Source organism: Pristiophorus japonicus, chromosome 15, assembly GCF_044704955.1.
Source record: "Pristiophorus japonicus isolate sPriJap1 chromosome 15, sPriJap1.hap1, whole genome shotgun sequence".
NCBI classification, from domain to species: domain Eukaryota; kingdom Metazoa; phylum Chordata; class Chondrichthyes; family Pristiophoridae; genus Pristiophorus; species Pristiophorus japonicus.
In genome coordinates, this window is record NC_091991.1 from 178,493,419 (window position 1) to 178,509,956 (window position 16,538).

Below are 16,538 nucleotides of genomic sequence, written 5' to 3' on the forward strand. Positions count from 1 at the left end.
GCTCTGTAGGATTTCATCAGGATTATGGTTGCTAACAGTTATTTATGGTTTGTATGGCTGTTTGAACTGGATGCCTGAAGGAAGTGTAAAGATGTGTATAGTGATGGCGACTGGAGTTACTACTGTCACGGGAGGAAAATCTTTAATGTTCAAGGCACCTGTCAGCAATAGTAATGAGTTAATGATGGACCCTAGGGCAGGCAGGTGCAAATTCAGAGGTCCTGGGGAATTCATTAACACAAGGAGTGCAGTTCCAGTACTAGGAATGTGACTGTTTGGAAAGAGGAAATCAATCATTAATTGGCGAGAGTTTACGGTGAGGTGACTGTGTACAGGACAGTATCTTATTGATTTCCTACAATATGCAGTGACACCCACAGCATTTTCAGATTTATTCTAGAAATCAATAGAATGTCGGAGGAAGCATTGAGATGAGCACAGAAGGGAAGGGAATCTGAAAATATTAATGAATGATTTATGGAAAGCCTCATTGACTAGTTTCACACCTGGAATTGCTCACTATTTCTCAATGTTTACCTGCATTGCAATAGTGACTACATTTTAAACATACTTCATTAGCTGTGAAGAACTTTGGGATGTTCTGAGGATGTGAAAGGCACTATAAGAGTACAAGGCTTTCTTTCCTTCCAGCCATACGAGCTATGCAAGAATGTGATTGGTCTCCGGGCGTGAATGTGGGAAAGCCCGAGGTGAATGTGAGAGTGCCCGGGTGAGGGCGACTGTCAGTGTGGGTATAAGCAGGTCCCAGGTGTGGGTGTAGGAGAGACCTTGTGTCAAATACTCATTCCTGTTTTTATGTGGCCTTGTTTATACAGAAGGTCCAGGAAATGATCTGTTTCCTGACTCGACATTTCCCTTTCGTTTTGCTTGTAATCTTGCAATTAGAATGGTAGAAAATGATATCCTGCCACTCTGAAGTTTGTCACAAATGAGATGCAAAACAAAATCTCCAACCACAGTAAATCAATACTCTTTGGGCCAAGAACAGAGGGGTGCTCATCAAGGACAGAGAGGCAGTCAGTGCCTGCTGGAAGGAGCACTTCGAAGATCTCCTTAACCGAGCCTCTGTCTTCGACGTGAGTGTCCTCTACTCTATCCCGCAACATGCTACCCACCACCACCTCAGCACAATCCTAGCTCAGCATGAGGTTGAAAAGGCCATCCGACAACTAATGAACAACAAGGCCTCAGGAGCAGATGGAATCCCCGCCAAAGCACTAAAGCATGTCGGAGAAGCACTATCCATGAACTCATTTCTCTTTCTTGGAAGGAGGAGAGCATGCTAGGACATCTGAGAGATGCTGTAATCGTGACTATCTTCAAGAAAGGTGACTAGTCCAATTGCGGTAATTACAGAGGAGTTTCCCTGCTGTCTACCACAGGGAAAGTCATCGCAAGAATCCTCCTCAATCGTCTTCTCCCAAAGGCTGAAGAGCTTCTCCCAGAGTCACAATGCGGATTCCGAGCACTAAGGGGCACAATGGACATGATCTTCACCGCGCGTCAAATTCAAAAACAAATGCAGGGAGCAACACCAAATCTTGTACATGGCCGCCTTTGACCTCACAAAGGCCTTCGACACATTCAACCGTGAGGGATTATGGAGTACCCTCCTCAACTTCGGCTGCAATCAAAAGTTTGTCACCATCCTTCGCCTGCTTCACGGTGACATGCAAGCTGTGATCCTGACCAACAGATCCACCACAGACCCAATACACGTGGACTGGGGTCAAGCAAGGCTGTGTCATTGCACCAACGCTCTTCTCGATATTCCTTGCTGCAATACTCCATCTCGCCCCCAAATAAGCTCCCCACTGGAATGGAGCTCATCTAGAGAACCAACCTGAAAATTGTTCAATCTCCATCGCCTCCAGTCCCGATCCAAGGTCGTCCCATCCTCTGTCATTGAATTACAGTCTGCAGACAATGCTTGCGTTTGCGCACACTCGAAGTTCGAACTCCAAACCATCATCAACACTTTCACCGAAGCATACGAGAGTATGGGCTTTATACTAAACATCCGCAAAACAAAAGTTCTCTACCAACTTGCCCCCGCCACACAGTGCTGCCCCCCAGTTATCAAGATCCACGATGAGGCCTTGGACAACGTGGACCATTTTCCATATCTCGGGAGCCTACTGTCAACAAGGGCAGACCTCGATGATGAAGTCCAACACAGCCTTCAGTGTGCTAGTGCAGCCTTCGGTTGCCTGAGAAAGAGAGTGTTTGAAGATCAGGACCTCAAACCCGACACCAAGCACATGGTCTACAGAGCAGTAGTGATAGCCGCCCTCCTATATGCTTCAGAGACATGGACTATGTACAGCAGGCACCTCAAAGCTGGAGATGTACCCACCAACACTGCCTCCGCATGATCCTGCAAATCCATTGGCAGGATAAGCGCACCAACATCTGTGTTCTTGCTCAGGCCAATATCGAAGCATTGACCACGCTCAGTCAGCTCTGATGGACGGGCCACATCGTCCACATGCCCGATACTAGACTCCCAAAACAAGCGCTCTACTCAGAGCTCCGACACGGCAAGCGAGTCCCAGGTGGGCAGAGGAAACGCTTCAAGGACACCCTCAAAGCTTCCTTGAAAAAGTGCAACATCCCCACCGACACCTGGGAACCCCTGGCCCAAGACCACTCAAAGTGGAGGAGTCTCTTCGCCGGGAGCACGTGGAAGCCAAGCGCAAACAGCAAAAGGAGTGCACGACAACCCAAGCACCCCACTCACCCATCCCTTCAACCACTGTCTGCCCCACCTGTACTGTAGGTCCCGCATTGGACTTATCAGTCACCTGAGAACTCATTTTTTAATGCGGAAGCGAGTCATGCTCGACTCCAAGGGACTGCTGAAGAAGAGAAGAAGCAGCTCCCGCCTCCCTGCAGCTGCTGGGTTTCCCGAGCCCTGGGAAACCCGGCCTGCAACCTTTATATTCAAATAGCTCCCAAAATGTGAGGAACAGATCCTCATTTAACTATTATAATCAGTGACACGCATCTCCAGAGCGAGTTACTGAAACGCTTCTAAACCAGAAATTGGTGCATTTGTGGCAGGTTAGGGTCAGATTTCACTATTTTACCAATTTATTCTCCCAACTGTCTCCCACCTGTCGGGGGAAGGGGGGGGGAAATAAAATTCCCCCTTGGTGCTTCGACACTTACTGTTTCTGTCTTAACAAAGTAACCTCTCCTTACTGTGGTTTCCCCCTTTTGTAACATTTTCATGGTTACGGCTCTATGTGGTACTGCTGAGTTTTGCTTGTTAATGTTATGTATGAATAAAGAGTCTGACTGGATACTGTGAGCTCAAAGTAAAGTGTGACCGTAGTCTTTTATTGCAGGTCTCCAGAGTGCCTCCCCAGCCTGTGAGGCCTCTTTAAGTACCTGTGCTCCCAAGGGATTGTGGGATCCCTTGGAACTCCAGGGGATTAGCCCTCTGGTGGCTATACAAGTTTATATATATAACAAATATGAAAGCCCGATTACGATTTAGTGTAAATGTGGAAACATTGGCCCTGAAATTCTGGCCTCCCCGGGTCTGCACGGACCCGGGAAGGCATCGCAAAAGCTGTTTTTTGGCACGCAATGCGCATCCACCAAAAAACGGCTTTTACAATGTGTCAAGTTCTGGCTTGACAGATCGCACGCATCTCAGCAGCAAGGGCAATCGCATGGGCAAGATTGCGCTATTTGACCATCTCTTGCCCAGCAAATGTCTTTAAAACTCTTCCGCCTGGTACAAGCAGGTGCATAGCCTACTTTTACCAGCGTAAGAGTTTTAAAATATATAAAAAACATAAAAATAAAATTTAAAAACACCATGTTTAAAAACGCTGCCCACGTTTATGTTAAACCATAATTACAAAACTTTTTTTAAAAAATCAGAAAAATAAATTTTTTTATAACACATTTATTAACTTTAATTTAAGTATATGGGGTGTTTTTTTATTTTTTATGTGTGTTTAGGTGTTTTGGGAGGTGGGGTTTCTCATTCATAATAATGAGAACTCCTACTTACGGAGTTCCTATTATTATGAATGAGAAAATACTTTACCTTGATTGGGTGTCCAGGCCCATGTGGCTCCAGCTCTATGTCCATTCAGACGTGCACATGCCACTTGGGTCTAAAACTGCAATCGCTGGTGGGTGCCCAAGCTAAAGGTAAGTGCGCATCTTTTCTCGTTTTCACACGAATGCTCGCGGGAAACCTCCGACCGGGATTTCAGGGCCATTTACTTTGGAGGGGAATTGGTGATCTTAACCTAATGGCAGATTTGTAGACCCAGGTTTTCATGGTTGTGCAATGTCTTCAGTCGAGGTCATTTGCATTAAAACTGCTGTTATGTTGAATGTTAATGCCGCCAGCTCTCGATGTGCTGCTCTCGTACAGGTGGTGACAACCCTAGAGTATTCTCGTTAGATTTGCTAAGGATGGTGCTGCCAGAAAGATTTGGTTGAAAAAGTTGCAGGAGTGCAGCCACTGATGGAAGAGTGGGTCCTCTGCTGTCACCTGCGCTGCTGTAATACAGATAAGTCTAGCAGAATGTGTGATAGCATAATTCATTCAATACCGAGAGACAGCTCCAGGCATTTTGACGCCTACATGTAACTCAAGTCGGTGTGTTGAAACTCGATGTGCAATAAAGCAATGGGCAACTTCTATCCGTCAAACCTTAGATCAGATAATAAATCTCAAACTGTTAATCGAGGATGTGAGAGTAATGAGAAGTTTTTGATACACCTCAGTGTGCCATGACATCCCATAGGCTTTCACGTTCTAAAACATAGTCAAATTGATGTCAATGAACATCAGGGAAAACTCTCCATTGTCTGGAGTTATACCTAGCACAAAGGAAGATGGTTGTGGTTGTTAGAGGCCAATCATCTCAGCCTCAGGACATCACTGCAGGAGTTTCTCACATGAGTTTCCTAGACCCAACCATCTTCATCTGCTTCATCAATGACCTTCCCTCTCCATCATAAGGTCAGAAGTGGAGATGTTTGCTGATGATTGCTCAGTGTTCAGTTCCATTCATAACACCTTACATAGTGAAGCAGTCCATGCCCTCATGCAGCAAGACCTGAACGACATTCAGGATTCAGTTGATAAGTGGCAAGTAACATTTGCGCCACACAAGTGCCAGGCAATGACCACCTCTAACCAAGTAGTAGATGTAATTTGTCTAGATTTTCAAAAGGCCTTCGATAAGGTTCTCCATAATAGGCTGATGAACAAGGTCAGAGAATGCAGATTCAGGGGACAAGTAGCAGATTGGATAGCTGGCTGCCTTCAAGACAGAAAGCAGAGAGTAGGGGTAAAAGGTAGCTATTCACAGTGGCAGAAGATGGGTAGTGAGGTTCCACAAGGATTAGTGCTGGGACCACTCACAATTTATATGAACGATTAAGACTTTGGAATCAAAAACACAATTTCTAAATTTGCGGATGACACCATACTGGGGAGGAGGGCGGTGGGGGATAGTCAATACTGAGGAGGACTGCAACAAATTATAGGAAGACATTAATAAAATTGCAGAATAGGCATATAATTTTGGCAATGTTCAACACAGATAAATGTGAGGTTTTGCATTTTGGTAGGTAGAATAGGGAGGTCACTTATTACTTGGAGGGAGCAAGTCTATCTGGGATAGAGGAACAAAAGGATCACTGAATACAAATACACAAATCACTAAAAGTTGCGACACGGGTTAGCAAGGCCATTTAAAAACAAAAAGCAAACCACCCACCAGGATTTATTTCTAGAGGTATAGAATTGAAAAGTAGGGAAGTTATGCTAAACCTGTATTGAACTTTGGTTCGACAAAGTACTGCGTACAGTTCTGGTCGCCATATTATAAAAAGGATATAGAGGCACTGGAGAGGGTGCACTGAAGGTTTACAAGGATGATTCCAGAAATGCAAGGGTATATATATCAGGAAAGGATGAACAGGCTGGGTCTCTTTTCTCTCGAAAAAAGCAGGCTGCGGGGTGACCTAATAGAGGTCTTTAAAATTATAAAAGGTTTTGATAGAGTGGATACAGAGAGAATGTTTCCACTTGTGGGGAAGAGCATAACTCGAGGCCATCAATATAAGATAGCCACCAAGAAATCCAATAGAGAATTCAAAGAAACTTCTTTATCCAAAGAGTGGTGAGAATGTGGAACTCGCTATCACAGGGAGTGGCTGAAGCGAATAGTATAGGTGTATTTAAGGGGAGGCTGGACAAGTATATGAGGGAGAAGTGAATAGAGGGTTCTGATGATAGATTTAGATGAGGAAAGATGGGAGGATGCACGAGTAGAGCATAAACGCTGACATAGACTGGTTGGGCCAGCTGGCCTGTTTCTATGCAGTATATCCTATGTAGTCCTACGTAATGTAATCTAACCATTGTCCTTGACATTTAATGGCATTACCATTGTTGAATGCCCCACCATCAACATCCTGGGGACTATTATTAACCAGAAACTTAAGTGTACCAGCCACATAAACACTATGGCTACAAGAACAGGCCAGAGACAGGGTACACTATGGAGAGTGACTTCCCAAATCCTTTCCACCATCAAGGCATAAGTCAGGAATGTGATAGAATACTTTCCGCTTGCCCGGATGAGTGCCACTTAATAAACTTGATACCATCCAGGACACAGCAGCCCGCTTGATTGGCACCCCATCCAACACCTTAAACATTCACTCTCTCAGCACACTGTGTCTGCAGTTGTACCATCTACAAGATGCACTGCAGCAATTTGCCAAGGCTTCTTCAGCAGCACCTCCCAAATCCGTGAATGTGGTTTGTTTTTAAACAGTAGCGTATGCGAGATTGTGGAGCACTCAAAGTTGAAATAAATCCCCTCATAGAGATCTCTTCTTTATTTATAACAGCCCAGCACTCTTGCACAAGGTACCATCAATATGAATCTTTCCACTGACGTCACTGATGGCGAGAGCAAGACAGCTCAGAAGAACTCGCTTTGTATTATAATGCCAGAGAAACAGCACTTCATTCGTGCAGAAAACAAAGAGACCATCAATGGGTGAGTGTTGGTTCTGATATTATAAACCACTTATTCCCGGGAGTCGTGACTGATCTCTGCATCTTTCCGAGCTAGTTGGCGGGCAGGTCTTTGATTCCATTTCCCTCGCACACTGATGTTTCTTGATTAGTCAGGGCCAGGTGTTTATCTATGAATGAAATAGATCTGTGTTAATTACATCACTCAATGACTTTACCAATAGCTATCCACCCTTGGTAAAAGAAAGACAGACTTGCATTTATGAAGTGCCTTTTCACATCTCTCAGAAACTTATCCAAGCATTTCTCATACAATTAATTACTTTGAAATGCAGCGACTATTGCATTGTGTTGTTTGACCCTTGATATGAAGATTGAAACCTCTACTGTCTTGGACATTTAAGTACATGCCTTCATACAATTTAATTGTAAGAACAGAGATCAGGAAGATCTCTAGGATCAATACACCACAAATATCACAAAGTTCATGGATTCCATCCATCAGAACCTACAGCCAACCCCCCCACCCCGCCCCCCCCGCCCCACCATGACAGCATCCAACTGCTTTTTCAATGATGCCGTATTTTTGCCTCCACTACCCTATTCAGAGACCATTCTGGGTCTTGATCAATATTTGCGTGAAGAACTGTTTTTTTGACAGCAGTCTTGAACTTGCCTTTTATCAGTTTGTACCTATGACCCTTTGCCTTGCAGTCATGGATTAACTTGAAATAGGACGTTGAATTAACCTTTTTTCTCTTCTGCTTATTATCTTATCCATCTCTATAAGATACCCTCCCATTCAACTATTTTGAAGGCTGAAGTATCTTGGATATTTTTTTCTAACTTAGTCTCTGAATAATTGTGTAGTATCTTGAAACTACTATAGTTCTGCCTGTCTAAGTCCTTCTGTAATCCCTTAACTGTTGCTTATTCTTGCCTCCCCTCCCCACCTTGGCATCATCTGAGAATTTGACAAATTGCATTGATTTTATGAATGCTCATTGCTTATGAATAGCAGGGATGCCCCACATCAATCCTTCGTGTCGCTTGGAGAACATACCCAAGGGCAACTAGTTCCATGTGGAACTGCAGGAAGGGATCAGTGGCTTCAGTGAGGAGAACATAACATAAGAAATAGGAGCAGGAATAGGCCATTTGACCCCTCGAGCGTGCTCCACCATTCAATAAGATCATGGCTGATCTGACCATGGACTCCGCTCCGCTTCCATGCCCGCTCCCCATAACCCTTTACTCCCTTATTGCTTAAAGATCTGATTATCTCTGCCTTAAATATATTTAATGACCCAGTCTCCACAGCTCTCTGGGGCAGAGAATTCCACAGATTTACAACCCTCAGAGAAGAAATTTCTCCTCATCTCAGTTTTAAATGGGCGGCCCCTTATTTTGAGACTATGGCCCCTAGTTTTAGTTTCCCTATGAGTGGAAATATCCTCTCTGCATCCATCTTGTCGAGCCCCCATTATCTTGTATGTTTCGATAAGATCACCTCTCATCCTTCTGAACTCCGATGAATATAGGCCCAACCTGCTCAAACTATATTCATGTCAACCCCCTCGTCTCCGGAATCAACCTAGTGAACCTTCTCTGAATAGCCTCCAATGTAAGTATATCCTTCCTTAACTACGGAGACCAAAATTGTGGGGAGAAAGATAGCAGTAAAAGGAGGAAGGATAAGAAAATAAGTTCCTGTAGGATTAATTTGGAAACCTGAGCATTAACCAGCATGTGGGATGCGTTAATCTAGAGGTACTTTTACATAGCTTGGAGTTTTGAATTGTATTGTATTGAAATAAACTCCAGTCTAGACCTGTGGCACAACCAGCTTGGAGCTGGGCTCTCTGGTGTCCATTCTACATGCTCACTGTGTCTGGCAATAGGTGGTGGATTCTGTAATGTTTGTCTGATATGCTTACTGTGTCTTGGTTACAGTTGTTATGCTGAACCTGTGCCAGTTGAGTGGCAGTTTCTGAATCTCATAATGAGTCAGTAGCTTCCTTGAAGTCCTTATTCTGGATTGCAAATCAGTAAAAACAGTTCTCCAGTTTGGCTGCAACAAATTAAACAAATAACTTGCCAAGGATCACAGTTAAAGAGAGTCCTGAGATGTCTGTGATGGTAAGTCCCAAGGAACCAGCCTGTACACAGACTGTAATGATGTAATCTTGAGCAGTACTTTCCGTAAAGTTCACACATTGTCATGTTATACTCCTGTATCTTGGATTCCATCTTATGTTATATACCACTGTGTTCTGTCACGTCTAGTTTTACACTTTGTATCCTATTACGTATCTCATTAGACCCGGTTGACGTGATGTGAAATATTATGATGGTTTAAGAGTAATTCTTCTATTTTCTTTGATGGTCATTTTTGCAGGAACAGGAAGAATGCACCAAGTTACCTCTCGGAAATATGAGCTGCAGCTTGAGTGCACAAGAGTTACATATTACAGGGGGAAAGGAGGGTGATATGGTGACTGACAAAATGAGAATGAGCTGGAGATGAGTGAAATAGCAAATCAGAACAAAGATACAAGAAAGAGTACCGGCAGAAAGCAAGAGTCAGACACAACTGAAGAGAATTCTTTGCAGAAAGTACATTTGTTTAGTTTGGCTGGGATTAGTTTGACTTATTTTTAAATGTAATGTTCGGCAGCCAGATTTTGGAATGTGTTGCCAACTATCCTCCCTCGCGGCTTGGTGCTTTAGTATTCAGGAGCCGAGGGCTAGACTATTGCACCTGGTGAAGTAACTTGGAAATAAACTGTCAATTGCCATTTCTCAGTTTGTGTACTGATGGGGGAAGAGGGTAATGGATACTGAAACATAGCCCTGCAGATTAGGTCCAAATGTGAAATCGAATAAAAAAAATTTTAAATGCTTTTTGTTTTGCTCAGCTGACCTGAACGGAAACCCGTCACCCCGTTAAAGAGTCTTCAAAACCTGCAAAAAAATCTACAATAGAATTTCTGTCTGCCCAATACAGAGTGTATATTCTCCTTGGGCATACACCCCACTTATCAAATTCCCGGGACCTTAAGTGTTGGTTGGCAGAGCCAAAGCTTAGAGACCCAACAAATGTGCTAGAGTTTAACCAACTAGCATCTAGCAACTTAGCAATACAGAGCGCAGGTAAACTTCCCATTACTTGTCCAGCTAGGACTACCCTACCTATTAGAGGCATTTGCTTGCTGGGTTATCTGGAGCACAATGGGAAGAATTCTAGTCTCCAATAACATATGTACTCTCCAGTTTCAAGAATCAATTACCAAGTCTGTCACAGAATGTTGACTTGGTTTCAAGCTTCCATTGCCAGGTGTGTCATCCTGGAACCACCTTGACTCCAATGAGACCCCAGTTGCCTCCGTCCCCTCTCCACGAGAAGTGTCATTAGTTGGACAAGTAACCAAACCTTAAACACAGCAAGGAATGAATTTGAAGATGAAGGACCTCGTGTTAGGATTTGAAGTTGAGAAAGTCCTGTTGGGATTTAAAGCTGGGAGACTTCCTGGTGGGATTTTTAAGATGGAAGATTTCATGCTAGGATTTGGCAGAGGGAGGGGAACCAGAAAGGAGCAGAAATTAGATCGGAGGACAGAGATATAAACAGCAGTAAAATTAGAAATATCCCAAAAATTGCAATAACCAGATTGAGGAAAATAACAAAGTGATGAAGGAGCTATTAAATTGTATGTACGTTCGTAGTGTAATTAACAAGGTTGGTGAGCTGCAGGCACAAATTGCTACATGAGATTATGACGTGGTTGCATGAACAGAGACGTGGCTCAAGCAAGGTCAGGACTGGAGTTATTAATATTTCTGGTTACTATGTATTCAGGAATGACAGAGAAGGAAAAAGAGGAAGAGCAGTATTGATTAAGGATAATGTTACAGTTCTAAATAGAAAGAATATACTAGATGGTTCTAGGACTGAATCTATTTAGCTTTAGTTGAGGAACAGAGGGGGAGCTGTTACATTGTTGGGAGTTTTTTAATAAAGCTCCAACCAGTGAGAAGGAGTTAGATGAGCAAATTTGTCGGCAAATATCAAAGACGTGTAACAAAAATAGAGTGGAGAAATACCATCAACGATGCCCCCGCAAGATCCTTCAAATCCCCTGGGAGGACAGACTCACCAACATCAGTGTCCTCGTCCAGGCCAACATCCCCAGCATTGAAGCACTGACCACACTTGATCAGCTCCACTGGGCAGGCCACATTGTCCGCATGCCAGACACGAGACTCCCAAAGCAAGCGCTTTACTCGGAATTCCTTGCAAATGAGCCAAAGGTGGACAGAGGAAACGTTACAAGGACATCTTCAAAGCCTCCCTGATAAAAGTGCAACATCCCCACCGACACCTGGGAATCCCTGGCCAAAGACCATAACCCTAAGTGGAGGAAGTGCATCCGGGAGGGCGCTGAGCGCCTCGCGTCTCATCGCTGATTGCATGCAGAAGACAAACGCAGGCAGCGGAAAGAACGTGTGGCAAACCTGTCCGACCCTCCCTTACTCTCAACGACTGTCTGTCCCACCTGTGACAGGGACTGTGGCTCTTGTATTGGACTGTTCAGCCACCTAAGGACTCATTCTAAGAGTGGAAGCCAGTCTTCTTCGATTGCGAGGGACTGCTATGATGATGATGATGATGATGAGTAATATTAGGAGACTTTAATTACTCTAATATAGAATGGGAAAAACAGTGCTATGGATAGGAACGGAAAGGAATTTCTAATATGTGTACGGAAAAACTTTCTCGATCAATCTGTATCCAGTCCAACAAGGTAGGAAGCAGTGTTGGATCTGGTTCTGGGAAATGAAGGAGGGCAAGTGGAATGCGTTACAGTAGGAGATCATTTTTTTAAAATTCGTTCATGGGATGTGGGTGTCACTGGCAAGGCCATCTAGCTAACAGGGACCACAACATAATTTGCTTTAAAATAATTATGGAAAGAGATCAGAAAATATTGAAGGTAAAAATATTCAACTGGGGAAGAGCTAATTTGTGATTTTAAGAATGGACTGGGCACAGATAGATTGAAAAAGGTGATTGTAGGGTAAAGCAGTAACCGAGCAATACAGAGCATTCAGGGAAGATATAGTTCAGGTGCAAACTAGGCATACTCCTTTGAAGGGAAAGGTAGAGCATCCAAAGCTAATGTGCCCTGGATGACAAAGGAAATAAAAGTTAACAGAAAAAAGAAAAAGGAGGCTTATGAAAAATGTCAGGAACAAGAATCCGTTAATAACCAGGAAAATTATGGAACGTATAGAAGGGAATTGAAAAAGTTAATAAGGCAAAGTAAGGTAACGAGAAAAGATTAGCAGGCAACATTAAATTGAACCTTAAAGCATTTTATAAACAAAGTATAAGCGGCTAGCAAGAGAAAAGTTGGGCATATTAAGGACTCAAAGGGAATTCTTCATGTAGAGGCAGAGGACATGGCTAAAGTATTAAATGAGAACTTTTCATCTGTCGTCATAAAGGAAGCGGATGATGTGAAACTTACAAGAGAGGGAAGGTATGGACAGGATAGTAATAGATAGAGACGACTTGCTGAAAGGATTAGCATTCCTGAAAGTTGGTAAGCCACCTGTCCCAGATGGAATGCATCCTAATTGCTGAAATAAGCAAAGGTAGAAATAGCAGAGGCATTGGTCACAATCTTTCAATCATCATTGGATAAAGAAGTAGTGCCGGAGGACTGGTGAGTTGTAATGTTATACCACTATTCAAGGGGAGAGGGATAAACCAGGAAACTACAGCCAATCATCCTAACGTTGGTGGTGGAGACACGATTGGAAACCATTATCGGGAACAAAATCAACTTTCATTTGGAAAGACACGGGTTAATCAAAGAGAGCCAGCGTGGATTTGTTGAAGACAAATTGTGTCTGACTAACTTGATTGAATTATTTGATGAGATAACAGAGAAGGTTGATAAAAGTAGTGCAGTAAATATGGACTTTCGGAAGTGCCACACTTGCTAAGATCGAAGCCCATGGAGTTAAGGGGAAAGTGGTGGTATGGATACAAACCTGGCTCAGTGACGGGAAGCTGAGGGTAGTGCTGGTGGATGGAAGTTTTTCAGACTGGGAGGTGGTTTGCAGTGGTGTTCCCCAAGGGTTAGGTTTGGGTCCATTACTCTGCAATTTTTATAAATGACCTAGACTTGGGTGTAGGGAGCAGCATTATAAAGTTTGCAGATGATACAAAACTAGGCAAAGTAGTCGATAGTGATGAGGATAGTTATAGGCTTCAGGATGACAGTGACAGGATGGTGAAATGGGCAGAAGCATGGCAGATGGAATTTAATGTGGTGAGGTGTGAAGTGATGCACTTTGGGACGACTGATATGGGAAGACAGTATACCATAAATGGCCACGATTTTGAAAAGTTGTAGATGAGCAGCGAGACCCTGGTGTCCACATACACATTCTTAAAGGTGGCAGGGCAAGTTGATAAGGTGGTTTTAAAAAGATGCAGATGGGTTACTTATAAATAGAGGAATAGAATATAAAAGCAAAGGGATCATGCTATAACTTTATAAATCACTGGTTAGGCCTCAGTTGGAGCATTGTGGACAATTCTGGGCACCACACTTAAAGACAATTGAGGAAAAATGTAAACGCCTTAGAAAGGGTGCAGAGGAGGTTTATCAGACTGTTACCAGTGACTTGAGTTATGAGGAGAGGTTGAAAACCGAGAAGGCTAAGAGATGATCTAATAGAGGTTTTCAAGATGATGAGAAGTTTTAATGTGTAGATAGAGAAAAATTATACCTTCTGATGATTGGGTCAATAACCTGAGGTCATAGATTTAAAATCATTGGCAAAAGATCTAGAAAGGAGATGAGAATTTTTTTCACTGGGAGTTGTCGGGATCTGGAACGCTCTGCCTGAAAAGGTAGTGGAAGCTGAATCCATAAATAATTGTAACCGGGATTGGCCAGGTACTTGAGGATGAGGAACTTGCAGGATTACGGACAAAAAGTGGGGATGTGGGACTAACATGATTGCTCTTTCAAAGAACCAGCACAGGCACGATGGGCCGAATGTGTTCTGTGCTGTAAGTTTATATTCTCTGATTTTTAAGATTCCTCCCCCCGCCCTTAAATTTCTTCCCCGTTCCTCTTTTGGGAACCGTAATCTATGCAAGGAGCAGTTTTATAGGTAATTCCGGCACATCACCTACTCGCTGCTTCCTGAGATATTTCATTCTCTCTCGTCTCTTTTCACCATTGGTGATTTCTTGCATTATGAGCCTTGACTTTTACCTAGACTTCTCTACAGTATTTTTAAAAGCTGGTTGTTTTTCCACCGTTAACCCTAGACAGTTAGTTTGGACACACTGCTGGATCATGAAGTTTGTCAAAGCCAAGCTGATCCTGTTCTTGCCCGACATCCACACCCATGCACTTTGCAATAGGGAACATTGGATAGCAATCATGTTGAGTTTTTCTTTTCTCCACAGTCAATGCATTTTATCTTGCACTATATTAAAAGAAAACCTATAATGATTTTTTGAGAATTCTGGAATGTGTTGATATATAAATTATACCTCTTGCTATTAATAGCTTTAAGGTAATTAAATTTATAGCAAGTGAATAGAACTGACCCATGGTTCCCCTTCAATAGCTGTACATCTGACGCCTCACCTCTCACATCATACCTACCATATCTCTGTACTATGAAGATGTTGCAAAGTAATGTTCAACTCCATTTTAAGAATAGAAGAAAATCCTGAGCCAGAAAGGGCCGTTCAGCCCATCAATTCCACTCCATCCAGAGTCTCTGTATGATTATCTACCACATTACCCGTTCATTCCAACTTTAGACATTTCTTCCCCTACTTCCCTGAATAATCGAACATGCTATTAAAATCTCAATAACTCTTAACAACCCCCTTTCTTAATAGATTTCAATCCAGCTCCTTTTTAAAGGTTGACCTTGAATCTCCTTCCTTCTAAGTCTGTTCTATACACTGTATTCACTGTCTAGTATTTCTCATCTCTAACCTTGCTCGAGGGTAGTAAATGTTCTGCTCTTAATATTATTTTCTGAATAACTTAATGAGCTTCCTGCTTATCAAGGATTCCTGTGCTTAGACACATTATTTGCTCTGTCGAGCATGAAGGAGATTTGCAAGGTTATGTGCCATTTCTGGCTTTACTTTGTTTATGTTACTAACTGATATTTGAATCTTGTGCTTTGTGGGTCTATTCTTAGTGTAGCTTGTAATTCAGGATGTGACCGGCAGAGTACCCTCACCAGCCCTGCAATAATTAAAGGATGCTCTTTGTGCAAGTATAAACAGTTGGTTCAAATTCACAATGAGTGTGAATGTGATCTGTGCGGTGTCATTTAATCTCATGTGATGTCTTGGAGTAAAATTCCCACCTGCAGAAGTTGAAATCAGGGTCTGGGAATATAAATGGGGTAAGTGGGGTTAAGGTTTTATGTAAATACTGCTCTTCATGATATGAACTGCAGAAGCTCCAAATCCGAAAGCACCTCTTTGTGTAGCCATAGCGCTTTTGCCTCTGGGCTAGAAGGCTAAGATTGAAGTCCCAAACCAAAATTTAATAATCCAAGTCTTTAGATGAGATGTCAAACTATGTTTACCTGCCGACTGCAGTCTAAAAAGTAGCACTTGCATATGTTTGACATAATTACGCATAATATCAATGCAAGTATTAAAATGTATCTATTCTACTGGCCCAAGTGTCATTCACCCATGTTCCCATTATGGATTTGTTCATTGTTTATCGCTCCTGTATCATTTGCATAGCCATGGAAGTGTAAATACTGTACCTTGTGCTCTGTATATCAAACATGAACTTGAAAAAGCTCCCGTCTGATATGAATAAAACTTCAGAGATGGTGAACAGTTAGTGTCATGTGGAGTTCTGATGTCTTTGTTTGTATCTCTCCTTTCAGCTGGCTTGAAACGCTTATCGTGTATCCATGCACCAACAAACAGAATCAGAAAAAGAAACGGAAAGTGGAACCTCCCACACCACAGGTAAAGAAAATGTAGGAAGGCAATGTGCACATAAACAAGATAAATTAATGAGAGATATACATGACACGGAGTTGAATTTAACCCTATTGTCTGCATGTGCCTATTCCAGCTTGTTTTAAATCAAGTTTTAAAATGTTCCTCAATTACTCAGAAGATTCATTTTCAGTAAGAATAGAGTTTGTGTGGCTGAGCTACCTACAAGAAAGAAAGAACATGCATTATATATAGCGCCTTTCATGATCTCGGGACATCTCAAAGAGCTTCACAGCAATTCATTAGTCTGCAAACGTGATCAGTCACCGTTATAATGTAGGGAAAGGTGGCAACCAATTTACTCACAGCAAGTTCCCAGAAAAAGCCATGAGATAAATGACTGACTGAATTGTTTTACTGGTATTGGTGGAGGGATAAATGTTGGCCAGGATACTGGGAACATTTCCTGTA

At 42.7% G+C, this 16,538-nt stretch overlaps 1 protein-coding gene across 6 annotated transcripts in view; it reads left to right on the plus strand.

Annotated features, from left to right (window-relative positions):
- Positions 1 to 16,538, plus strand: part of LOC139281279 (myosin phosphatase Rho-interacting protein-like) — a 226,944-nt gene that overhangs the window by 136,867 nt on the left and 73,539 nt on the right. For all 6 annotated transcript variants that reach the window (XM_070901379.1, XM_070901380.1, XM_070901381.1 and 3 more), the window contains 2 exons: positions 6,919 to 7,070; positions 16,010 to 16,094. In XM_070901379.1, the coding sequence (XP_070757480.1) occupies positions 6,919 to 7,070; positions 16,010 to 16,094 (237 nt within the window). The remainder of the gene's footprint in view (positions 1 to 6,918; positions 7,071 to 16,009; positions 16,095 to 16,538) is intronic.